The sequence below is a fragment of the Crocuta crocuta genome, unplaced genomic scaffold, assembly GCF_008692635.1.
Source record: "Crocuta crocuta isolate KB4526 unplaced genomic scaffold, BGI_CrCroc_1.0 scaffold842, whole genome shotgun sequence".
In the NCBI taxonomy this organism is placed as follows: domain Eukaryota; kingdom Metazoa; phylum Chordata; class Mammalia; order Carnivora; family Hyaenidae; genus Crocuta; species Crocuta crocuta.
The window spans coordinates 10,611-37,444 of NW_027531891.1; the positions used below are offsets into that span (position 1 = coordinate 10,611).

General features: G+C 45.2%; 2 pseudogenes and 1 gene segment (V, D, J or C); 2 read left to right on the forward strand and 1 right to left on the reverse strand.

The window, feature by feature from the left end:
* Window positions 1-8,788: 8,788 nt before the first annotated feature.
* Window positions 8,789-9,566, forward strand: LOC144239156 (immunoglobulin kappa variable 2-28 pseudogene; annotated as a pseudogene).
* Window positions 9,567-20,157: 10,591 nt separating this feature from the next.
* Window positions 20,158-25,502, forward strand: LOC144239157 (immunoglobulin kappa variable 2-30-like). The segment is given in 2 exon segments: window positions 20,158-20,218; window positions 25,093-25,502. Coding segments are annotated over 2 exon segments (471 nt in total).
* Window positions 25,503-25,518: 16 nt separating this feature from the next.
* Window positions 25,519-26,834, reverse strand: part of LOC144239158 (immunoglobulin kappa variable 4-1 pseudogene) — a 4,851-nt pseudogene continuing 3,535 nt past the window's right edge.

The following is a 26,834-nucleotide window of genomic DNA, read 5'->3' on the forward strand; positions in this document are numbered from 1 at the left end:
CTGGTTCTTTCTTGAAATTAGAAAGTTTTGAGTCCCGAATCAAAGTCGCATACAATGCAATTTTTAAGTTTGAAATAAACAGCAAAAGGGAAATTATGAACATTCCTCACAAAGTTTGCACATAACATTGCACTTCTGTCTTCTTCCTTTAGCATCCTGTGGGGATGTCGCGATGACACAGACTCATCTCTCCCTGCACGTCCCCCCTGGACAGCCGGCCTGAATCTCCTGCAGGGCCAGTCAGAGCCTCGTGCACAGTAATAGAAACACCTATTTAAGTTGGTAACAGCAGAAGCCAAGCCAGTCTCCACGACTCCTCATCTATAAGGTTTCCAACCGGGACTCTGGGGTCCCAGACAGGTTCAGTGGCAGCGGGTAAGGGACAGATTTCACCCTGAGAATCAGCAGGGTGGAGGCTGAAGACGTTGGGGTCTATTACTGCTACCAAGGTACACACGCTCCTCCCACAGTGGTTCAGCCCCGAACAGAAATCTTCCTCCTGTCACGGCCCCGCTGCCCACACATACTGTTGGTCTGAGGAGCAGGCACCGCACATTCTGAGTGTGAGGAAGAGGAAGATGGTGGGGAGCTAAGGGAATGATTGAGGCCAGGCTCTGGATCATGTGGCCACCAGCCACCCCAGCACCACCTTTATGACCCCGAAAGCGGAAGCAGCCTTGGTATGATGTGGGATCAGGGAGACTGCGGGAGCTCTGAACGGCGGATCAGGACAAAGGAAGGAGCTGAGGGAAGTGCTTCCTAATCCTCCCGCCTCGTGTAGGGTTGTCCGTTACATTGAGCAGAAGAAGCAGACAAAGGGGGGCATTCTTGGAAATATAAGTGGAATACATGTTGGCGATTAACTGTTTGGATTTTGACCACCGATTCGCTCTCCATACAACTTACACGGTTTTTCACTTTTCTACTTCTTCCTCATGGTTTGTTCTTATTCGGTGGTATGTGTCTAGTGTTCATTTCATCCAGATAATTCAGTGTGTTGATGTACAGTGACTCCTAGGATTCCGTTACCATGCATTTAGGTCTGTAAAACGCAGTCATGTCTACGTTTGCAAACCTGGATTTAGACTTTTGAGCCTTCTTTCTTTTTTCTTAGGCAACCAAAGGCCTTGCCAATCTCATTGATTTCTTTCTTTTTTTTTTTATTTTTTAAATGTTTTATTTATTTTTGAGAGAGAGAGAGAGAGAAAAAACATAAGCAGAGGAGAGTCAGAGAGAGAGGGAGATACAGAAGTGGAAATAGGCTTCAGGCTCTGAGCTGACTGTCAGCACAGAGCCCACCTCGGTTCTTGAACCACAAACCATGAGATTATGACCTGATTCAAAGTCAGACACTTAACTGACTGAGCCACCCAGGTGCCTCAACATTGATTTCTTAAATACCCAAACGATAGTATATTTTGTTTTCTCTATATTTTAAGTTTATTTTATTAATATCTTTTCCAATATCTATTATTTCCTCCCTTCTGCAGATTTTGCGTTTATATTGCTCTTCTTTTTCTAGTGCTTATAGTATAAAATTAGATTCTATGCTATAATAAAATTTTAAAAATTGAATTCAATATATTTATAAGATAATAGTCACATCCTTTTAATGTTTTCATAAGAAATTTTCAGTTAGAAAAAGACTGTCAACCTTTCTGCTTCCTTACTTGGTTTAGAAACTGGTGGCCACATTCTGCTGACCTTGTCCCCAGCCTTTATCTCTGCAGCACCAAGAGAATATGTCACTGTGATGTGCAAGCTGGGGACATCTTTCCACAGCGCAGGGGGCCCACAACCATTGGTGGCTCCGGCAGGAACCGGGACAGTCTCCCCTACTCCTCTGTAGTGAAACTTCCACCTTGACCCCTGGGGTCCAAGCCCAGTTCAGCGGTTGGGGGTCTGGGACAGGTTCATCCCCATGATCACTGGAGTGGAGGCTACAAATGCCACTTAGACTCTGTGAGCAAAACACTTGGGGACCCTGCAGTGTCACAGCCCCAGAGACAAACCTCTCAAGGAGGCCCAGCCTCTCAGAGTTCCTCGAGTCTTCTGTGTCCCCACTGGCCTGAGCATCCAGGGTGTTGCACTGTGAGGGGGCCTAGCTGCAGAGCCCGGTGCTGCTCTAGCCCTACTCAACGCTCCCTGACTTCGGTCACCTGTTGCATGGCCTGGGCTTGTCCTCCTAACGTGGAATGTGCTGCCTCCAGAAGCTGAAAGAACCCATCAACGTTTCCTTCCTTTAACGAAAAAGACGTCTGTTGAACATGGTGGAATGGAATGGAAGTCCTCCTCTCACCTGTTTATGAAGCATGCGTGAGAGTTCTCATCACTAGGGGAAAATGTTTCTTTCATAAGATTTGTTTTCAGTGTACAGAGTCAAAAATATGAGCGCGTGGCAACACCAGGCAGGGGACATCAGCCAACAGACCTCGGCATGGATGAGACCAGGCCACCCAGAAAGAGTTCCTAGGTTATCTTCAGAGGGTTCTCCTTATTTTTTTTACATAGACTGTGCTCTACTTAGGAATGTCTAAGGCTTGACCGAATGATTTCCATACTTCCATTGTGCCTACTGCCTACAGGCTTCTCTGTCAACAGCCCACTAGGGGACACCCCAGACAAATTCTCAATAGACCTGGTTCCCTTCCTCCAAGTCTGGCCCAAAGTGGTTCTGTATTTGCCCTTCATCAAAATCACGAATAGTATGAGGATGCTTCATCAGATTGTGCCTCATTGTATCTCTACCGCTCTCCATAAATGCTTACTTGGGAAAAATACGGTAACCTTCTTATCTCTTCATTCTTGAGTTCTGAAGGTAAGGTATTTTACTGAATCTTAAAACCTTAGAATTAAGCCAGAAACATTATAGACCACCCAACACACGTTTGTTTCTGCCATGTAGGCTACAGCTTTTCCCCTTTTATTTGCCTTACATAGATAACTTTGGTGCAATCGCCTTTCATGCTGTCAATTCTTAAAGTAAATTATTATAGTTGCTTTTCAATTCCACATAGGGCTTCTAAGAGAGCAGAATATGAGTGATCCAGTTAATGGACTGAGGTGTTTCCTAATTCTCAAAGACAAAGATATGAAAGATAAGTTATGTCTGCCCAAGTCCATTTCTAGCAAATAATCCAAGACTCCACTTCTTGTTCTTTTTTTTTTTTTTTCTTATTTTTATTTTAGAGAGAGAAGGCTAGAGGGAGAGAGGGATTAAGGGAGACAGAGAGAGAAAAAAAAAAGGAGAATCTTAAGCAGGCTCCAGGCTCAGCTCAGAGCCTGACCCAAGGCTCAATCCCACGACCCTGGGATCATGATCTGAGCTGAAATCAAGAGGTAGATGCTCAACCAATGAGCTACCCAGGCACCCCAGTCACTTCTTTGTTAAGCTTTATCATAATGCTTTGGGACTATTCTGTTGAATAAAATTAATTTGATTTAACTTCATTTATTACTGCTCATTCAGATTATGCAGATGGATAATGGGATCCTGAGAAAGGAGAAAACTCAGTCGTGTAAATATACATGCTTCCCACGGTGTTTAGAGAGAACACAGAAACTCAGAACATCTGCCCTTCCACAGAGGCTTTGTGAGCACAGAGTCAACCAGAATAAGTATCCATGAATGTATCCTCTAGGGGGTGACAGGTTGCAGTTACTTAGAAAAGACCAGCAGCTTCAATCATTGGTCCCAACAGCTCAGGAATCCACGCCAACCCACCGGTGGCTTGGGGAGGTGGGGGGGCTTTCTCTGCTGTAGAGCTTGATCTCCATTCTCAGGAGAGAGGCTCACCATTCTTTTTTCTTGTTCTCACTGTTCTAAGCATCTTTCTCACCTGTGGTTTTGAGTACCCCTCTATATACCATGCAAAATGACTTTCACATACATTCCTTAAAGTAATGCTCTTCTCAAAGTAGCATGCTGGTAACATCGTCAGGTCTGTCTTCATCACCTCTGTTTATAAACACGTCTAAAGGTGTACCGGGTGCCTGTCACATCTACTCCATTATATACCACTCTTTTCCATGAACCAAGCCTTTGGCAATGGATTTTTTTCATTGCGATATATTTGACCTAGAATATTGTGTAAGTGTGAGGAATACAATGTGTTGATATGGTAGATTCATATGCTACAATATGACTACCACCTTAGGGTACACTAAAGCTTCTACCAGGTCATACAATTATCTTTTTTTTTTTTTAATAGTGAGAACAATTAAGATCTAGTCTATTAGCAACTTTGAAGCTTAGAAATACATTATTGTTGACTATAATGCCTATGCTGTGCTTTCGATCTCCAGGATTTATTTATCTACCGGTTGCAAGCTTGTGCCTGTGAAATGAGTAGAGAAAACCTCTTTCAAAATGGTGTTAGGAAGGTCTGAAGGGGGAGCTTTCACACAGATACCACTCTTGCAGCCTGCACAACCCTCAAGAAGAAGGAAGATGATGCAAACCTAGGCAGCCACACTGGAAAACAGCATGGAGGGTCCTCAAAAGGTACAAATAGAACTCACCTATCATCCTGAAATGGCACGATGAGGTATTTACCCAAAGAATATGAAAATCCTAATTCAAAGGGATACATGCCCCCTGATGTTTAGAGCATTATGATCTACAATAGCCTGGTGTCCATGTGTCCATAAATATATTTGATCTATCTATCTATTTATCTATCTATCTACCTATCTATCTATCTATCTATCTATCTATCTATCTATCTATCTATCTATCTATCTATCTAACATTTTCACATAGGAATTTTATTTCCTGCATTTAAAAGAAAGAAGGAAGATCCCTCCCTGCCCCAGGAAGGGTGACAACACACAACCACCACTAGTAGCCAATGGGATTCTCCTTCTCCAGTGAATTTTGTTCAAAACAACCCTCCCCAACATCCTGCTAAACCTTTATTTTAAATTACTTTCACTTTGTTTCTTTGGATTTACCTATGATTTGTCATAGGTTTCTTGTCCTCTGCTATCCCTGAATAAACTCATTTATTGATACAATAACTGGCCATTTTAAGTTTGTCATAGCCCTAAACAACGCCGCTCCAATTTCCCCACCTGCTCCTCTAGATTCTACATAAAAAGAATATTATACAACAGTTGCCCTTCTCTGTCTGACATGTCTCAGCATAATGACCTCAAGGCCCATCCAATTTGTCACAAAAGGCAGAAAAACTTTCTTTCTCATGGCGGAGCAATATTTCATTGTGTACATATACCACAACTTCCTTACCTGTTTGTCCATTGATGGAAACTTACGCTGTTACCATATCTTCCTATTGTGAATAATGTGGCAATAAACCTGGGAGTGTAGGTATCTTTGGGAATCTGATTTCTTTTCTTTGGAATTGTACCCAGAGTTGGAATTGCTGGTACCGAGAATTGGATCATATGGTAGTTCTGTGTTCAGTTTCTTCAGTAGCCTCATATCATCCTCTATAGTGGCTTTTCCAGCATATATTCCCACCAAGACTGTACAGGGGGTTCTTTCTCTCCCATCCTCTCCAACACCTATCTTTTGTCTGCTTGAGGAGAACATTCTAACAGGAATACTGTGATATGTCATTGTGGTTTCAATTTCATTGGTGATTAGTGATGTTGAGCATCTTTTTGGTACTTGGTGACAGTTGTAGGTCTTTTTTGGAAAAATATCATTCCATTCCTCTGCCCATGTTTTAAATCAAATTGTCTTGTTTTTGTGGGTTTTGCTGTTGAATTATATGATTTCTTGATATATTTTGGATATTCACCTCCTATCTCATATATGGTTTGATAATATTGTCTCTCACGTTGTAGGTTGCCTTATCAAATGGTTGATTCTTTCTTTGGCTGTGCAGAAGCATTTTTATTGATGCAGCCCACTTGTGAATTTTTGATTTTGTTTTTTATACTTTTGGCATCATAGCCAAAAATTCATTCTCTAGGCCAACGTCAAGGAGCTTCTTTTCTGTGTTTTCTTTTATGAGTTTTATGTTCTTATGGAAGTCAGATCTTACATGAACTCTCTAATGCATTTCAAGTCAATTTTGTGAGGGGTATAAGATAGGGATCCAGTTTCACTTTTCTGCACGGGGATATCCTGTCTTCCCAACACCATTTGGTGTAGAGACTATTCTTTACTCCTTGACCGTTCATGGCATCCTTGTCAAATATTAGTCAACGATATACATGGAGGGTTATTTCTGGGCTCGTTATTCTGTTCCATTGTTCTATGTGTCTATTCTTATGCCAGTACCATACTGTTTGTAGTATAGTTTGAAATGAGATTGTGCGAGACATTTAGCTTTACTCTATTTTCCCAAGATTCCTTTGCTATTTGGGGTCTTTAGTGGGTCCATAAAAAGGTTAGGATTATTTTTTCCTATATTTGTGGAAATAATGTTGGAGTTTTGATAGGGGTCGCATAGAATCTATAGATGGCTTTGGGCAATATGGAAATTTTAATAACATTACCTCTTCTTGTCCCTGAGTGCATATCCTTCCAATGGTTTGTGTGTTCTTCCAGTTTCTGAGAAAACTTCACCTTTCATCAAAGGAACCTTCATGTGGGCGTCATCAGGAAACAGCCTTCTGTGCTTTCAGTCCTGGCCTAAACAGTGTGTGTTTGGACGGTTTGTGGTGACAAAGTTGATAGATCAAAGTCTACAGCATGTGTAACTGTCTCACCCTCTCCACCCTAAAGGTCTGATTCCAGGAGAACAGATACTAACCATGACACCCACGGGGCTACCTTCCAGGTCATACAAATCACGCGCTCGTTTCTGGTTTTATTGAACTCGAACTAACAGCATCTGGCAACATAGACAGATCTACAATAAAACCTACGTGCCTAAGTCTTTCCTCATTCAGTTGCTGATGGTCAGGGTTAGAGACTCAGAGAGTTTTGTTCTCCAACCTGGACCTCGTAGAGCCTACTCTTACCCTCCTTGCCACTCATACTATTTGTGTTCAGTAGAAACGGACCAGCTTTAGTTGCTGGTCGGTTTGGTCGTCCAGGATACAGCCTGGCTGGTTAACAGAAGACGAGGGACAGGCAGGAGAGAGAGATTCTTTCTACAATTAAGAACGTACTTTCTGTCTATAGGAAGTATAGGAAAATTGCAACGCCTTTTTTCTGACCAAGAAATGCTATTTATAAGATACCTAATTTTCTGTCTCCACACAGAAACAGATGGTGAGATACAATAATAAAAATTGACAACTTTTAGAGGCTTTCTGTTAATTTCACAGAAATGAACCATACACTCCAGGATTTGAGCATCTTAAATAACACCTTGAAAAATATCCTTTTTAAGACTTGATTTTTAATCAAAGAAAACATGACAGATTTCTGATTGTGATTGTGGCCCATTTCCCCATAATGAAGTTTCCTCATGGGATAGTGGGTGTGTCAGCTTCCTAGCGTTACCGTACAAACGTGGTCCAAACTTGGCGGCTAAAAACAACCTAGGTTTATTTTCGCAGGTCGGGGGCAGAAAGTCTGCGATAACTGACCCTGAAAGGCTCTGAGCACAGGGACCATCTCTGAAGAAGCCCCGGGAAAATGTCGATCATAGGTACAGTTTACACTGTGACTTTAAAGGAGTGGATCCGTTTCCATCTTTCTAACACAGAGAATCTCCTTGTAACCTGTGGCCTCGTGTCTGTGGTGCCCAACACACATGATAACCAAAAGCAGGAAAAAGTAAGATAATAATATAGAGTTGTTCCTTGTTCGTTCTATCCTATTGTTCTTGTGGGAGCCCGACAGTGACCACAAGAAAGCGTGGTTAGGGACGCGNTGTGTTTTGTGCTGGTCTCTGCATATCCAAAGTGATGCTACTGGCTGGCAACACTTGTGGACACTCTGGGGTGGACAGCATGCCCCATAGACACTCCCCTTTTGCGAAATGTTGATCCACCCACGTTTTGCTGAAACCAACCCTTATGGTGCCTTCTGTTTTAATGTTTATTTATTTATCTTGAGGGGGGATAGGGGCAGAGAGAGAGGAGAGAGATAATCCCAAGTAGGCCCTGTGATGTCAGTGCAGAGCCTGACATGGGGCTCCATCCCACTAACATGAGATCACGACCTGAACCGAAATCAAGAGTCTGCCACATAACCAACTAAGCCTCGTCAACCCTTATGGCTCTTATGTCTTCAAGACATCCCTCAGCAACAATGTCTGGGAGCTGGGAAAGACCAGGATTATTATTCACAGTTCCTAGAGGGGACACGTCATGCCTGGGGCCACACGGCAAGGTCACTGGCAGACACAAAAAGAGACAGAGAGAGAGAGAGAGAGAGAGAGAGGAAAGTCAGATGCTAGTGAACTCTCATGCCCTTAGCCTGCAATGGACGCGGACATGGGAGCTGCTGCCACGTTTAGCTTGGAGGGAGCCACGCAAGATATCCGTGGGCCTCTGGAAGATTGACATGCACACACATATCTACATTGTCATTGTTTCTGATGCTTTCTTACATCAGAAGGGAAACACACATCGTGTCCTTGACACAGAATTAGACTTTTACAGCCAGACCCTTTTCCCACCACCTTAGGCAGCAGGAATTCTGTCTCCATTGGATTTTGTCCAAAGAAAATATGTTTATTTCACCTGGCTCACACCAGGGCTCCCCAGCCCTCCTGGTGGCCCTCTCCACAGGCAACAAGACACAAGCAGGGGATGATTTGCATAATTGTTCCCTGGGCAGGACCCTCTTGCAAGTCTGAGATAAAAGGTCAGCTCCAGTCTTGTTTCAACCCATCAGAAGGCACCAGTTTCACTCCTCACAATGAGGTTTCCTGCTCAGCTTCTGGGGCTGCTGATGCTCTGGATCCCAGGTAAAGGCAGAGGGGTGAGAGAGGAGAACAGAGTGGGGAGGAAGAGCTTTGGGGGTGCCCCCGCTATCCATGTGTATTCAGGACACTCTGAGATTCGTATTTCTTGGTCTCTGGGATGCGGCATGCGATGTTTGAATCTATGACAACTAGAAGGACCTAAAATAAGGACTCCATGCTCTAGCGAAGACTGTGACACAGACAGAAGGGGTAGATGGGGTAGAATTCCAGAGACTCCTTCGTGCCTGGAAAATTTCCAGCATGTGTTCAAATTGGATGCTTTTGTCATGTGAATCAACTTCACACAAAAAGTGCTTCAGCCTGATGTAATTACCAAAGTAAAATTATGAAAATGGCTCATAATATTTGTATGAACTCTTCCTTTCTCTCCTTACTTTAGGATCCATTGGTGCTATTGTGTTGACACAGACCCCTCTGTCCCTGCCTGTCACTCCTGGACAGCCGGCCTCCATATCCTGCAGGGCCAGTCAGAGCCTCCAGGATAGATTTAGAAACAACCTTTTAAATTGGTACCAGCAGAAGCCGGGCCAGTCTCCAAGGCTCCTCATCTATGGGACTTCCTACTGTGAAAATGGTGTCCCTGAGAGGTTCAGTGGCACCAGGTCAGGGACAGATTTCACCCTGAGAATCAGCAGGGTGGAGGCTGAGGACTTCAGGGTTTATTACTGCCAGCAAGCTCTACAAACTCCTCCCACGGTGATTAAACGTTGAACAAAAACCTGCCTGGCTGGGGATTTCAAGTGCCCCAAAGTGTTGCTTGTCTGGGTGGCCCACAGCAGGTCGTCCGAGTGTGTGTAAGTGGAAGACGTTGGACACCCAAGGGACTAGTTCGCAGCTGAGGGCCCTGCACCACGACTTTGACCTCCCTCGGGCACCACGTACTAAAGCCCCATCAGGTGCCACAGCCTTAGGATGGCAGAACCAGTCCTGTGATGGTTCTGTGGCCTTACCTTTGGTTCTGCTGGGTGTATTGTTAGGAATGGAAGTCGGCCTCCCAGGCGGGGGAAGTTTGGCTTCTGGAAGCCCTGCCCCACGTTTTTCCATGATGGTGAATGTGTTTATGCTTCAACACCTACTTGCACATTCCAGTTGCTATAAGTACTTTGCAATCCTTCTTATATGAGACTTTTATTATCTCCATGTTGGTAGATCCTGAAATGGTATTGTGGTAAAAACGTACATTTCCTTGATGAAGAAGATGTTGGAAAATGTTTCATGTTCATTTTTTATTAGCCATTTGAATATCCTTTTTCCTGCAAAGTCCTTGTTTTGCTTGTTTAAATTACATATTATATATACTTGCATATCATAGTAATGATATAATACAAAATTTGCATGTTTATACATAAATATAGAGAGAGTATCTTTTCTTTTCTATGGAGTTCCTTATACATTCAGAAATAACTTTTGTCATAAACACAAAAAATACATATTGGAGAATTGTCTCATGCTTTATGCAATGTCTATTCACCTTCTTAATAATTATTTGAAATGATATTCTTTTTTTTAAATATTTTTTAAATTTATTTCTAGGATAGAGAGAGACAGCATGAACAGGGGAGGGTCAGAGAGAGAGGGAGATACAGACTCTGAAACAGGCTCCAGGCTCTGAGCTGGCAGTCAGCACAGAGCCCGACGCGGGGCTCGAACCCACAAACCGCAAGATCATGACCTAAGCAAAAGTCGGACGCTTAACCGACTAAGCCACCCAGGCGCCCCTGAAATGATATTCTTAATTTTTATGAAGTCTAACTTATTGAATGTTGTCCTCTCACAATTATATGTCTCTGTGTATATGGGCATGTTGTTTAAAATACCTTTGTCCCCCTTTCTGGGCTCCTGGGTGACTCAGTCGATGGAATGTCTGATTTCAGCTCATTCGTAATCTAGCAGTTCATGAATTTGACCCACACATCTGGCTCTGTCCTGAGAGCTCAGGGCTTGGACCTGACTCACATCTGTGTCCCCTTCTTTCCACTCCACCCACCACCAACTTTATGTATCTCAAACCTGAATAAAAACAATTAAATAATTTAAAAATACATTAAAACATTTCCCCCCTTTAGAGACCAAAGGTGCCCCTCTTATACTTTCTTCTGGAAGCATAATTACTTTAATGGTTATGTGTAGCAATATGATCTTCCCATAACTCAGACATTTGCATAATGTGAGATGGGTCAAGGCATTTATTTCCATTTCTATAACTTATTAAAATGGAAAAATGACCAATAATCCACCTTCCTTCTTTTGTTAGAAATCAAGGGACAGTGTACATGTGGGTCATTCCTTGGACTTCCTGTATTGGTCTATTTGTTTGTCTATCCTTACACCTCACACACACTACAGTGTATTAGGCAGCTTTATAAGACTTTTGTAACTTCATATTATTAGTTTTCTGACTTTATTTTACTTCTTAGGAGATCCTTAGATATTCTAGATCATATAAAATTAACCTAAATTAAAATATCATTTTCTTCAATTTTGAAAAAAAATCCTTGGAGATTTTAATGGATTACATTGAATATTTATATCAATTTGGGAAAAACTGAAACTTAATAATATGGAGTCATTTATTAAGATAGAAAATGTCTTATAGACCAAAATCTTCTCGAACCTGCTATAGATATTATACATATTTTTCTTACTTATTTTGAACGAGAGAAGGGGAGAAAGAAACCTGAATGGAGAAGGGACAAAGAGAGAGGGAGAGAGGGAACCCAAGCAGGCTCTGGCTGTCAGTGCAGAGCCCCACGTAGGGCTGGTTCCCATGAACCGTGAAATCATAACCAGAGCCACCCAGGAACTCCTAGATATTTTATAGATTGACATTGACCCCAAAACCGTTAGTATATCATTTTTAGAGTTTCCTTTGAGATGTTTAAACACTTATATATACAGTTTATTATCATAAGTAAGGCTAGTGTAATGGAACACATTTGACAAGTTTTTACATTACAAAGACGAAACGCAGCGGGAGATACCACTACATCTTATTTTTTGTCTTTTTTCTTTATTCCTTTTTAACCTCAAGTATTTATGGTGACAGTATGTTTGACTGAGCCCCCAGTCTCCATCTGGAGCTCCTGGATAGAGAATCCTCATTACCCACAAGGCCAATGAAAGTGTCAAGGACACTCATGGGAAAACATATTTGAACTGGTTCCAACAGAAAAGGAGAAAACCTAAGCACCTCATCTACCAGGTCTCCCAGCTACAGCCTGGGGTCCCGGGACGGCTCAGCGGCAGGTAGTCTGACAGGGGTTTCCCACGCACCATCAGCAGCCAGGAGGCTGAAGCTGCCGCCATCTTCCTTCCCTCCTCCCACAGTGATGAAGTCCCCAACACACACTCCGCAAAACCCACCTCCATGAGACTCCATGCTCAGTTTCTTCCCCTGCTCCGGGCCCTTCTTATTGTGTCTCAATCAGTGACTTGATTAATCTGTGACTATTAAATTGAAACAAAAACCAAACCCCAAAACCCCAGGGCTAGGAACAAACTCTGCTGAACTTTAGTCAAGGACCATCCAGTGCCATTTCAATAATCTTGGAATTAAATAATGTCTTACATTTAGTTTCAGTAGCATGAAGGTAGAAAAAAGGTCTTGTGTTGAAAGAAGTCACGAGATGAAGTATATGTAAATAAAACTTGAAAGATGACAAACATATTTTATCCAGTTTAAACCAAACCTAGTTACATATTAGTCTTTTGTTCTTTACTAGGTGAAAGTTTATTGAGGAGATGAATCATGTGTGTTCCCTACAGACTCTGGCCTAGTGATGGATGTCATAGTGTCAACTTCATGAGTGACAGTGAAGAGTCTCACAGCCCAGACTCAGGACCCCACCTCAGAAAATCTTGACAGTTGTTATATCATCACAGAGCCATTAGATGGCAGACAGACCCCACAGTAAACGAAAGAAACATAGTCCTGATGCGAAAATGCTGAGACAGCAAGAGTGATACTGTCCAGTTATCCCCCAGGAGCTCTGAAGGCTGAATGGGTCTCCGGTGTGTTGGGGACACTGGGAGGAGCGGCCTGTGTGCCGGGGGTGGGGTTGAAGAAAACCCCTGCGTGGCTGTGCTCCACGCCCACGTGGCCTTGCTCCATCCCCTCTGTGTGGCTGTGTCTCAGAGCACTTCCCTCCCTTCTTGGAGCAGGATCAGCTTCAGCAGGAACCTCGGGGACTTGGGGGCCCAGCTTTGTTCCTTTCCTTCCTGTGGACCTGACTCTGGTGAGGAAAGACTCAGGCTTTATCCTCCTTTGTTTGCATTAAACTTGCACATTGAATCTTGGACCAGTAATGCAGCAAACTGATTGATGAGCTCTCTGCCTGGTATTAATCCTTGGGGACGCCCTTGTTGGCTTTCTTCTTAGGTGCCTGTGGGGACACTGCGTGGACATGTCCTGCTACCCTCCCTCCTTATTTCTCAAGAAAAAGCGTTATCATCCCCAGCAGAGCCAGCCAGCTAGCTTATCAACACAGCTGGAGCCAGAACTCAGCAGGAACCCGGAAGAGCTCCAGGGGCTCCTCCTCACTCACGAAGCCCCGGGGCATGATTCCTGCCTGGTTCAGGGCAGCCTGTCAGGACAGAAGTCACCCTCACCAACAGGGTGAGAATGTCAGCCCAAGAGGGTGTCAGGAGCACAGTCCTCCTCTTCCCTTAGCCTCTTGGGGCACACACCTCACCCAGCTGTCACTTCTGCCCTGAGGCTGCAGAGGGTCTGGGACCTTGTTGGGAGACAGGGGAGGGGCCCAAAGCTCTGACATGGCATCCCCCCTCTTCCTCCTGGCACTGGCTCCCCACCTCCTCTTCCAAGCACCTCAGGTGTGACTCCTCTTGGTCAGTGAGTGGAACTGCAGGGTGTTTGTGCAGCTCCTGCTCTGAATTCCTCTCCCCCAGTTCCCCTCACTGCCTGCACAGGCCTTACATCAGTGCCTTCAGAGAGCAGCCTCCTTCCCTCACACATCCGGGCCCTTGTTAATCTGTGGTTCTGACTCCACCTCAGAACTCTCTGTTGAAAAGTGCTGGTTCTGGAAACCAGAAAGTAAACTATAAATCTCCAAAGCCGCCACATGGGGACAGACCCGCCCACTGAGACCCAGGTCCTGGCAGCCCTGTGTGGCAGTGAGGGCTGGGCAGGGAGACCATACCTGGCTGGGCCTCACACATGAGGCTGTGACCAGGCCATGGAGGGGTTTTCTCTGTGAACTTGCCTACAAAAGAGGGACTCATCCATCTGCCTCTCAAGGTGGGGCTGTGCATTGTGGGGTCACGTTTCATAACATGTCCTGGGCTTGAGGAACATCAACAACTACATGAATTCTTGGACACAGCAAAGGTGGGAAGGCCCAGGGGCACTTGATTTCCAGTTTGTGTCACATTTAAGCCTGACATGGCCTTTCTGAGGAACCACGTTGCCTGGAAGCCTTTGACTTAAGAAATACGCAGTGGGGCCCGCATGGGATGTCTTTGCAGACTGCGGAGGGTGGTATGTCCTGACTCAGTCCCCAGAGACCCTGGCGGCGCCTCAGGACAGCTTCGTCTCCATCACTCGTGGAAGCAGCATGGGAGTAGGTCCCTCCGTGGCCTCGTTCCCAGAGGCCCGACGAGCCTCCCTGGTTGCCCATCCTTGGGGCTTCCGCCAGGGCTGTCGGAGCTCATCCAGGTTCCGGGGAAGTGGCTCCGGTTCCGACTCCTCCCTCAGCATCTGAGGACTGGAGGCAGAGGGCATCGGGGTGGATTCTGCCAGCAGCACGTCAGCTGGCGTCCCACAGTGACGGTTCCCCACACAAAAATACCCTCTGGGTCGTGGATGCCGGATCTTGACCCCAGGAACCTGCTTCCTGCATGAGGCCAGGGCATGAGAAGTGTGGCTCTGTGTACTTGAGAATCCATACTCGCAGAATCTCTGTCTCCTGACTGGTAAGGCAAGGGCAGGTAGGAGAGTTACTGCCCCATCCTTAAGCAAGGCCTACTTAGAGGAGACGGAGGCAGTGGACAGAGCCAAGCAGCGATCCGGGATGATGCTGCAGATGGATTTACTTAGTACTGTCCTGTGATCTATTCCAGCAGAATAGAGCACCCAAAAGGTAAAGGTTTACAAGAATAACAGCTTATTATTTCCCATGATTCTTGGGGTGCCTGGGTGGTCTCTCTGCTGCTTTGCCAGTACTCACTTGTGCAGCTGCGGGCAGATGGAAGGTCAGCTGGCCTGAGAGACCCTAACTGGTCTCTCTCCATATCGACCTGGTGATGCTAGTTGTTCCCTGGGGAGCCTTGAGTCTCCTCTCAGTCACACACAAGGGCAGGTGTGGCTAGACACCTCCATCCCCACGTGCAGGCTCTAAGGAGGGAAGTGACTGTAGAAATTTATAAATTAATAGCAATGTTACTTTTATTATCACCTTCCACTGGCAATTGTGAACAATGTCAATGACAAGACCTTCTGCCCATAGGAAGGATCACTCCATTCCCCACAGCACACTCCCTGTCTCACCACTGGATGGCCTACTCACATGATTGGTTGTTGATACAGGCTGTTAGCCGGGTGCCTCTGTGCTCCACGTGGCCTCCCATCGGCCATGAGTCTGATCATCTGTGTTGCATGTAAGGCAGAGGGCTAGGGCAGCAAGGCCTCTTGAAGCCCAGACACCAGAACTGGTCCAGGGCCCCCCTTTCACCACATGCTGTTTGACAAAGCCCAGCCCAAGATGCAATTTGATTCAAGAAATCAAGAAATAGGGCTGCCTTGGTGACTCAGTTGGTTAAATGTCTGACTTCAGCTCAGGTCATGACCTCACTGTTCATGACTTCAAGCCCCACATCAGGGTGTGACCCAAGCCTCCTTCAGATTCTGTGCCTTGCTCTCTCTCTCCCTTTTCCATTAATGCTCTCTCAAAAATAAATGACCAATTATAAAAAAACAAGAAAAAGTATTTACAGTCATATGGAAATCAATTCCACTCTCAGTGGAAGAAACATGTGGCAGTGATCTTCTGACCTACCATTCATGTCTTCAATTACAAGTATAACAACAACAAAGAGAAGAATGGCTGCGATGTGTATTTAATGCTTATTATGTGCAGTAACTGAGCTAAGTCTTGATATGAGATGTTTCATGTACAACTTCCAGTTGAAGACTATGAGGCAGAGAGAGGTTATGAAATGTGTCCAAGGTCATTCAGCCAGTAAGTCAGGATTCTAATCAGAAAATCTGATTCATGGAAGGGTGGTGGGTGGTGGGACCATCCAGAGGAATTCAGCACAGCTGGCTGACTGGAAAAACTCTCCAAGAGGCCGTAGCATCTGGTGGTGGACTGTCACATAATAAATAATTTGAAACCTCACATATATCCCCAATCTGGCCACCTCTCACCGTCCCCACTGCCTGACCTGGTGCAAGCTTCCATCATCTTTCCCCTGGACCAGGGCTGCCCCCTCCACAAACATGGCCAGCTTCTCCCCTAGTCCACCTGCAATCTGTTCTCAATCAAAAGCATTCCTTCACATCTCCTGCTGACACAAGTTTGTTGGTCAGGCAGGGTGATGCTGAATGAGGACTTTCTGAGGCACAGACGGAGGTGCTGACAGTAGCATGGTAGACAAGAATGACAACCAGTAACCAGACTTAAGAGTGTACTGCAGTGACAACAAATGGCTATCCCCTTATGGCAGGGAATTTAGCTGCCTTATGGCAGGCATTAAATTTAGCTACTTCCAGATGAGTAGTTGTATCTCTTGGGCACTGAAGACCTATCAGGGTACAGGGATAGAATCAATCTTATCCTTTGAACTGTTGTGCGATTACCTGGAGAGAAAATGCCATGTAAGTCTTGGTTAGCACAAGTCTGTGCCCATGCCTTGCCTCCATCCTCACCATCAGAGCCACCTAATGCCTGGGCCCAATACACAAGCACTAGGGTGTCTGGGAAAGAGGCTATCTGCATCCCCAGCATTGGTCATCGTGTCTGCCTGATGACTGCACAGGGCGTGGGTTGTCAAGAGCATTTGCACAGGACACAAACAATCTTACTCTAAGTGCCTGGACCAGAGGTCCATTCATAAAACTCTACTTTTGAGTTTCTCATCACCAACCTCCCAGGTCGTTTTATCCAACCTTTTGCCCATGTGACGACACTGTTAATAACTGCCCTTGAATGAGTGTAGAACTCTTATTCGGGATCTCTCTGAGAGATAACGTGAATCAGAAAACACAACTCCAAGTGCTGCCAACTAGATGAATTTCCTTCCACATGATCTTCCCCCCACTATGTTTAAAGTGGTCATTAAAGCTAAAAGTCTACTTTGGAGGACTGACAGCTTATCCTACATAAATTAAATCTGATTTATTTACTTTCTCATTCAATGTCTACAGAGAATTAATATCAGGCTTTAGGTATGAGATGAGGGAAAAGGAGGAATTCTACAAGCACAGGTGCAAAGACAGGGGAAAAACTTCCATACACACAGCATGTGTACCTTGGGGACTTCATCAGGAACTAGCCTGTATATCCCGCTGCTATCTGATTATGGAAAGCTGTTGTGCAGTATACGTTTATATCTGGGCAGATGCTATACCACTGAATTCATAAAGGACTATGCAGATCACATGGCTTCTTTGTGTCCTAAAGGCTGCAGGTAGTCTCTAGCAGGGCTTAATAATAGCTAATCACTATTATCTCTAAAAGGGATGGGCCATCTTCTGAAGAGACCCTGACATTGTTGTTCTAATACCCAAGCTCTGTACTGTGGTTCTGTCTGGGTGTTCTGGAGCCTGCTAGCACTGTCCCTACCTGCCACAGGCATGTTAAGCATCATTGGTTTGCTGAATCATGAGGTCACTGCATGCTGAACTTAGTGAAGAGTCTTCTTCTGCTCTGGGACTCACTCGACTCTGGCAAACTTTCTAGGGAATCAATAAATGAGTCAGAGATACTCACTCAAAAATGCACCTGTTGCCTTCAGAATCCAAAGAGGACTAGCTAGGGTGGACTTTATCTTTTAGTTATGAGACTGGTGTCTTTAATTTAGAAATAATTTATCAATATTCCCCAGACCATGCAACTGCTAGAAACTTATGTACAACCATAAACAGAACCAGGAGGGGAGCCGGAGATCAATTGTGTGATTTGTCTCAGGCTTCTCTCTTTAGCCATGGAATTTAATCTATGACAAAGGAGGCAAGAATATACAAGGAGGGAAATACGTTCTTTTCAAAAATGATTGTAGCAAACAAAATGACACAAAGACAAGACACACAAAAGACAGACAAAGACAGAAAAAGACACAACTCCAGCCGGAGGAAAAATTCTTCGCAAGCCCCCTTGCAGTTTATTTTTATACCCCGGTAGCTGGATACACACTGAAATCTACAAGATGCATTCTTTTACCAAATAAGGACAAGAAGCCAAGCACATTCCAAGGACGAGGGGAAGCAAAGGGAGGAAGTGACCACAACATGTTTACGAAGAGGCCTGCCCACAACTCCAGCCTCCTCCTTATTTCTACGGAGGGCATGTTCCCTCATATGTGAACAGATCATTAACCTTGGATATTGTGTGCACGCCGCTTGGCAGAACAACCTGTTTGCAGGCATGATCTACCCAAGCAGAGAGTCCCGATTGCAGGCACATCCCCACTTCCCTAACCACTCTTTCTCGTGGTCACTGTCGGGCTCCCATAATGATTATGCGAGTAAATTAAGCATCTGACTCTTGATTTCAGGTGGAGTCATGATCTCACAGTGGTTGGATCAAGTCCCATGTTATGCTTAAAGCTGGGCATGGAGCCTGCTCAAGACTTTGTACATCTCCCTCAGTCATTCCACCTCCCAAAACCAACCAACTGACCAACAAACAAATATACAAAAATTATGTCTGTATATATATAATGATACTGGGAAAACAGGACAACTACATGCAAAACAATGAAACAGGACCACTTTCTTGTGTTTATTTCTTCTGTTTGTTTCACCCTCAGAAATAAAGTCAATGGGGCTCGTGGGTGGCTTAGTCGGTTAAGAGTCCGGCTTTCGCTTAGATCATGATCTCGCGGTTCATGGGTTTGAGCCCCACGTTGGGCTCTGTGCTGACTGCCAGCTCAGAGCCTGGAGCCTTTTTCAGAGTCTGTGTCTCCCTCTCTCTCTGACCCTCCCTTGCTCACGCTGTCTCTCTCTCTCCTAGAAATAAATAAAAATATTAAAAAAAAAAAAGAAATAAAGGCAAGATGGATTAGAGTCCTAAATGTCAAACTCAAAACCATAAACCTCTTTAAAGATAACATAGGTAGTAATCTCTTGGACATTGGACATATTTATCAATATGTCTCCTGAGGCATGGGGAAAAGAAGCAAACTAAACTATTGAATCCACTCCAGCTTAAAAAGCACAGAAAATCATTAACAAAACAAAAAAGCAACCCAATGAATGGAAAAAGATATTTGCAAATGACCTATCCAACATGGGGATAATGTCCAAAATATACAAAGGCCTCATACCACTCAAAACTAAAAAACCAAACAATCCAACCAACTCTGGGTTTTTAAGTATACAAACCTTAGGAAGGATTTCTTAAAATTGGAAAAAATCTGGCCAATATATTTAAAAATAATGTTGTACCCCCCTCTACACATTTTTTTCTTATAACTCCAAATATACAACCACAGACTGCTTGAAGGTGTCACGAAAGCCCATGATGCTCTGTTCGTTTTATTTTTCCCAAATTCAGAAGGTGTTTTCTACAAACGCAGTAGATTCTTCACACATGTATATCAGTCAGTACATGGTCAAATATAAAGGAGAAAATCTGTAGATACCCTGGGTTATGTCTTTGTGTTGACAACATACCATAACAAGGGCATCCGAAAAGCAGATCAAAGACAAAGCTGCCCTGCCTCAGTAATATCCCGGGGCACCAGATGCAGAGAGTTTTCTTCTTGAACTGTGTCCTTCTCCATAGAACCTATGTTAGATGGAGAAGCAGCAAGGGAAGCATGCTATGAGCATGGAAGAGAACACATGTCACGTTACTCAAAGGACAGTAGAGTAATTCTGGCCCATGACCCCGCAATGGAAACACATGTCCTGTGCACATCCATCTATGCTGCCCTGGTGAGGTGTGGGCACCTAGTAGACAAGCATCTGGATTGTGCTACTGAGATTAGCTAGCCTTGCAGCTGTGCCCAGCCTGTCCCCTCCTCTGCTGATTTGCATATTACTGAGGCACTGTCCACTTCACTGAACACCGACTGATAGGCTGGTCACCCCCTGTACTGGACTCATACCCAGTCAGGACACAGCATGGACATGAAGGCTCCCCCTGCCCCTCAGCTCCTGGACTTCCTGCTGCTCTGGCTCCCAGGTAAGGAAGGGGACACTGAGAATGTACCCAGCCTGTGTGCTCAGCACTGGCTCGCCCTCCAGCAATGTATTCTTAACACAATATTCAGAGTGTGGATATGTGTGTTTCTGTGTCCAATCTCAGGAGCTAGCTGTGATATCCAGTTGACCTGGTCTCCATCCTCGCTGTCTGCATTTCCAGGAGACAGAATCACCATCACTTTTGGGCAGGTCAAAACAGTAACACGTGGGTGACCTGGTATCAGCTGAAACCAATAAAAACTACTAAGCTTCTGATCTATGATGCATCCACGTTGCACACGGGGGTCCCCTCCAAAGTCAGCGGCAGTGGACCTGGGACAGATTTCACCCTCACCATCAGCCTCTTGGAGCCTGATGACGCTGCAACTTTCCACTGTCAGGAATATAATAGCGGGTGTGATTTAGCATGAGACAAAACCTCTGTAAGACTTTCAGAGATTACTTCACTATACAGGTACTCTTTTATAAGCAGCTGGTGTGGTGTTGCTCAGCCTAGCTTGTCTGCTTTGTTTGGAAATCCTGAGGTTGTGAAAAGTGCGTCCTTGACAGGATTTGAACTCTGAATCCTGGATGTTCCTCAGGCTTCACTGCACCCCCAGGTTCCAAACTTATTTCACCACTAAGGGCATCAGATGAGATGTATATGAATGGACACCTCCTGTGGTGCCAGCCTGTGTGAGAAGACACCCACATTTACAACAGACAGAGACCTGCAGGGAGTGTGGCAACGATCATAATTCACAGATGGAAAGATTGTATGCAGAGAATATTCAAAATAATTTACAAAGGGGCTACTAGAAATAATTGGAGAAATAGGGCATCCTTGGATCAAAGTCAACATGCAAAAGTCAGTTTGATTTCTATGTAACTGAAATAAATACCTAAAAAGTAAACTTAGAGAGCACATGATTTATAAGTGCCTCAAAAGCGTCCAATATTTAGGGAAAAAACAAAATGCACTCAAAGTTCCAGAATATGATTCAAAAATCCCCACAAAACCTACGTAAGCAGAAGACCATATTATGTCCAAGGACTGAAAGCCTCTGTATTGTGAACGTGTCGATTCTGTCTTCCCCTGCTGTCCATGTCTGTATAGAAGCTAGCAAGTTCAGGAGAGAGGGCAAGATGGTGGAGAAGTAAGGAGCTCCGTACTTGCACTCGCGCCCATACATCACACAGAAAAGCTCTGAAGCCATTGGAAACCTTACAAAACCTNAGAAGCTAGCAAGTTCACACCCTATGAATCTCCAGCTCAAGCTTGAACTACACCCCCTTCCCCTCCCTGGCCATTAGAAATGCTCAACATTCTGTACCATGGAAACCAGCCTGGACCTGATTGTGCACATGCTGCCCTCTCCAGGGGTCCCTTATAGGGATAATAAACACCCTCTCAATTTCTCTTGGTTGGTGGAGTACGTCAGCCTCAAATAATGCCTAGTCATTGGAAAAGGGGTCTTTCCCACCTCCATGGAAAATCCCTACAACATAAATAGTGAAGGAGATAAGGAAAGAAGGAAAGCTCATAGAGTTGAGCCCCGCTTTTCTTTCTTCAGTGAGAATCTGAGATAAAGGAAAGGCTGAGAGGTCTCAGAGCTGAGTACAGCGTTCTGGAATCTCATACCATCATAGAAGAAATCAATCTCGGGGAACCTAGATGGCCCATTTCGTTACATGTCTGACTCTTGATCTTGACTCAAGTCATGATCTCACAGTCTATGAGTCGAGCCCCACATGTGGCTCTGGGTTGATGGTTTGGAGACTCCTTGGGATTCTGTCTCCCTTCTATCTGCCCCTCACCCACCTGTACACTTGCTCTCTTTCTCTTTCCAAATAAATTTTAAAAAAACCTTAAAAACAATTTTTTAAATTAATCTCCAAAGAATAAAAAGGAGGGACTCTGACAAACTTGAAAGAGCTTCAGGTGGAATCCTGGCAGGGCCACGCCTCAGGAGGAGTGAAGAACCGGGCCCAGCAAGCAACCTACCGCCCAGGCTATTGCCCAGACTCACAGTGCGATCCTTGATTGGACGAGGGTGACACCCTAGCATCTCAGGCTGCCAGAATCAAATGTCATTTCTCTCTGGATGATAAAATCATTCCAGAGCCTAAAATCGCCACTAACCTGTTTCACAGCAAATAGGTGTATAAATCGACAAAAGTGTTACACATACAAAACACAGTAGGTTTTCAGCCAACAATTCTAGGGTGCCAAAATCCAGGAGAGAGAAACCAGGAAACAGAAACAGACCCCTCAATTTATAGATATTAGGTGCTAGGATGGTATATGCATAATGTGTGGGGTGACAAGATTGAGATTTATAACAAGAGCTCGGAACTATTATAAGGAACCCGCAAAAGATACCGATCAAGGTTCTCCTTTCCTGCAGCACAACAAAGTACAAACTCTGCTTCTCCCCAGGCCAGTGCTCATGGCTTTGGAGACATGTAGATCACACTCACATATTTTTTAATGTTATTTGTTTATAGAGAGAAAGCACAGATGAGGAAGAGCAGAAAGAGAGGAAGTGCAAATCCCAAGCAGGCTCCACACCTCCAGTAGAGAGACCAATTCAGGGCTTAAACTCATGAACCATGAGATCATGACCTGAGCTAAAACCAAGGGTCAGACTCTTAACCAACTGAGCCACCCAGACACCCCGAGACTCACATTTTTATAAAAATGTTCATTTATTAACTGAAAGAGAGAGACAGAAAGGAAGTGCATATGATAGGGGGTGAGGCAAAGAGAGGGAAAGAGAGAGAGAATCTCAAGCAGACTCCTCACAGCACAGAGCATGACTTGGGACTCAAACTCATGAAATTGTGAGATCCACGGCTTGAGCAGAAACCAAGAGTTGGACACTTAACAGACACTACCACACAGGTGCTCCTGTACATCATTTCTTCATTTCAGAATTCTTTTTCCATATTTGAGTTTCCATGATATATTTCTTTCTTTTTCCAAGCTCTCATGGGCAGCTGTGCTAAGTCAGGCTCCATCCCACTTGTCTCTGGCCCTGGGAGGGACTGTCTCCATCTCCTACAAGGCCAGTCTCAGTCCCAACCATGGCACTGGACACACTTTCCTTCCTGGGTTTCAGCAGAAGCCACACCCATCTCTGTAACCACTGACGTGTATGGTGTCCACAGGGTTCCAGGGGCCTAGCCCAGGCCAGCGGCAGTGGGTCAGGGACAGTAGTCACACGCCCAATCACGAACATGGAGCGTGGATACATTGCGCACACGTCTGGGCACAGAACACACACAGGGACCCTGCGCAGCATGACAGCCTTAAACACGACCCTCCCTAGCAGGGTTGGATGTTCTGCTCCACTGAGCAGCTGTCTCCTCCAGGGCTCAGTCATCAGCTGCTTCTTTCAGAGAAGAACCAAGCTGGGGGAGATCCTAATGGTGGGGAGTCCTCGGAGGAGGTCAGGGAAGTCCTCGGAGTGGGGTCTCAAGCCCCGGAGTCTCTTTCATTAGAGGGCCCGAGTCCGGGACAGCGTGGCTGAGGCAGCTCTCACATGGCTCCCCAGGGCTCTTCCCCTTGACTCTTTGCAGTATGGACTCTGAAGGTAGAGCTCCCAGTTCTCCACGGCACCAAGACTGAGGACCCCCCTGTAGTAGGGGAAAGTCAGTGAGGTCTGCACATGGCTTTGACTTTAGTTCCCAGCACAATGTTAGTGCTCATGTTCAGTTCTGCTAAGTAGGTGATGGTTATTTGAGGTGATATCCTCAGGGGAAGCCAGAGGAAGAGTCAATAGGAACCTGCTTTCATTTGTGAAACACAAGGTGAGTCTCAATTAGTTCCAAGTACATTATGGCATCGCAATAAAAATAACTCAAAGTCAGAAAAGAATATAAGTGCTTATGGAAGAGTTCCACATGTCCCCTTTGATTTTTCCTTCGTCCTCTGATTGTAATTCCAGTGCCTGCTGGTGACCCCGCCAGCTCCCATTATTTACAGCATGGTTACTTATTTGCTCAATCCTGAACTATATAGAAGGTGATCAAATATTGCCAGTGACTACATGGAGAATGAGAACTCCAAGTGACAGAGTTCATGTTTGCATAGAATTCCATTCCTTTTTGTGACACCTGCATGGCTCAGTCATTTAAGCTGCCAGGTCCCTCAATGTGTGCTTTACTCTTTAGGCTGCAGGGAATTTATGTCTTAGTTTCCCTTCAAACACAGACACGTTATATTACTTTGCTCATGTGGGAGCCCCCTCCCTCCGCCTCCTCCCAGGCTGCTGTGCCCACCAGGAGATTTGCATACTGTTCCCTAAGGGAGGACTAAGGCACAGGGTCTCAGATAAAACCTTCGCACCTGACATAAAAGATCAGCTCAGATCCTGCAGTGAGTGACCAGGACTCATCACATAAACTTCTCATAATGAGGTTCCCTGCTCAGCTGCTGGGGCTGCTGGTGCTCTGGATCCCAGGTGAGGGCAGAGTGGGGAGGGGTGAGAGAGGGGAAGGGTGTGGGGGGGAGGAGAGTTCTGAGGACACCACTGCACTCTGTGCCTATTTTGTCCAAGTGTTGCAGACCTCTGTCCTACATTCTGGGAAGGAGAATGTGATGTGGAGATCTCTGACAGTCAGGAACATTCAGGAAGGAACAAAGATCTATGTTCTAAGAAAGACTATGACATAGAGAAAAGGAGATGTGGTAGATGAGAGTAGACACCCTTCTGTGTGTTACAAATCTTAGCATCTCTTTTGAAATCGGATACTTGGGGATATTAATAAAAATCATCCAAAAAGATTTATCCTGCAATAATTACTAAAGTAAAATTTTCAAAATGACTTATCATACTTGCATGTAATCTTGCTTTTCTCTTCTTCCTTCAGGATGCAGTGGGGATGTCGTGCTGACACAGACTCCACTGTCCCTGCCCGTCACCCTTGGACAGCCGGCCTCCATCTCCTGCAGGGCCAGTCAGAGCCTCGTGCACAGTGATGGAAACACCTATTTAAGTTGGTTCCTGCAGAAGCCAGGCCAGTCTCCTCGGCGCCTGATCTATAAGGTTTCGAACCGGGACTCTGGGGTCCCAGACAGGTTCAGTGGGAGTGGGTCAGGGACAGATTTCACCCTGAGAATCAGCAGGGTGGAGGCTGAGGACATTGGAGTTTATTACTGCTACCAAGGTACACATTATCCCCCACACAGTGATTCAGCCCCGAACACAAACCTCCCTCCTGTCACGGCCCCGCTGCCCACACGTGCTGTTACTCTGGGGAGCAGGCACCACACATTCTGAGTCGAAGAAGAAGACACTAGAGACCCCAGGGGACTAGGTGGCAGCTGCGGGTTCTGGGCCACAGGCTGCAGCTCAGGCACCACACAGCAAGGCCCCGGAAACGGCACGTACCTGTTGGCGGAAGCAAAAGGGGTGAAGGTGCCCGAGGGTCCCGGGAGCAGGCGGTCATGAGAAAATGCACAGGTGACTGAAAACCCTTATTAAGTCTCCCTGCCTGGCCTCCCGTCATCAATTCAGTCAGCGTGACAGGCAGACACCTGGGGCAGAATGTGGGAACAAAGCTTCCAGGCTCTCGCCAGGATGCTAAATGGATTAGGACCTTAGGACACTGTCTTGATTTCTGTTGATACCAGGTAATACATTGGCAATGCCCACGTATCACTCACTTTCTGACTGTCCCTGCAAGGGATGGTGGCCCTCTGTCCTGGAGTCACAGTCAAAGAGACTGGAGACTGAGCACATTGTCCCTTCTGGAGCCTAAAAGGATAAACACAACAAATTGAATCGATGCACTGAGATCATCCCAGCTCAGACGAATCAAGTTGTGATATTTGTCTGAAGAGAAGGCTGTGCAATTACAATAGATGGTGGCCTGGTTCACATGAGAAGTGGAAGTCGGCCCCACTGAGTACATGGCCTTGAATTCATTCCTGAAATGTCATCAGGACCAGGAAAGAAAGGGTAAGAAGGATGAGCATGGAAGCCTGGTGAAGGCTGGAAACCTACAGTAATGGGTGACCTTGTCTCCGTGGGAAGGAGACAGGGACTCTCCATGTGCCTAGTCTTGAAAACCAATGTCATGTCCCCTTCAAGCCCTCCCAGGCAAATGGGTCACTCCCCTGGATGCCATTTGAGGGGAAAACCAGGATCTAACTTCCTATTGTTACAACTTGGTCACTGATAGCTTGAACCAAGATAACTCCTGTTCTCCTACAGCAAGTGACCATGTCTCAAAGTCATTGGGAATAGTGACAGAATTTGTATTAGAAGTATTGAATGAAGGGTGAGAATGATTTATAACTGGATATATGTCTTAGATGTTAAAAGGGTACAAGAAATCAACTAAGAATCACTGGAGAAGTATTCTATCCCACACAGTCTTGGGCAAATACTTCCATCAGCCATTTTAGAATGTTGAAGTTTTGTAGGCCAAGAGAATTCCCATTTCTGGTAGATTGAAAAGACCTAATGAAAGGGGTGACTGTCATATGCTCTTACATTATATATTTTTTTCTTCATTCCACATGATATTTTCTTACCTGAGAAAACAAAATTTTGGCGATCGCTCTATGGAGAATACTATTAAAACTCTCACCAAAACTACAGAGCAAC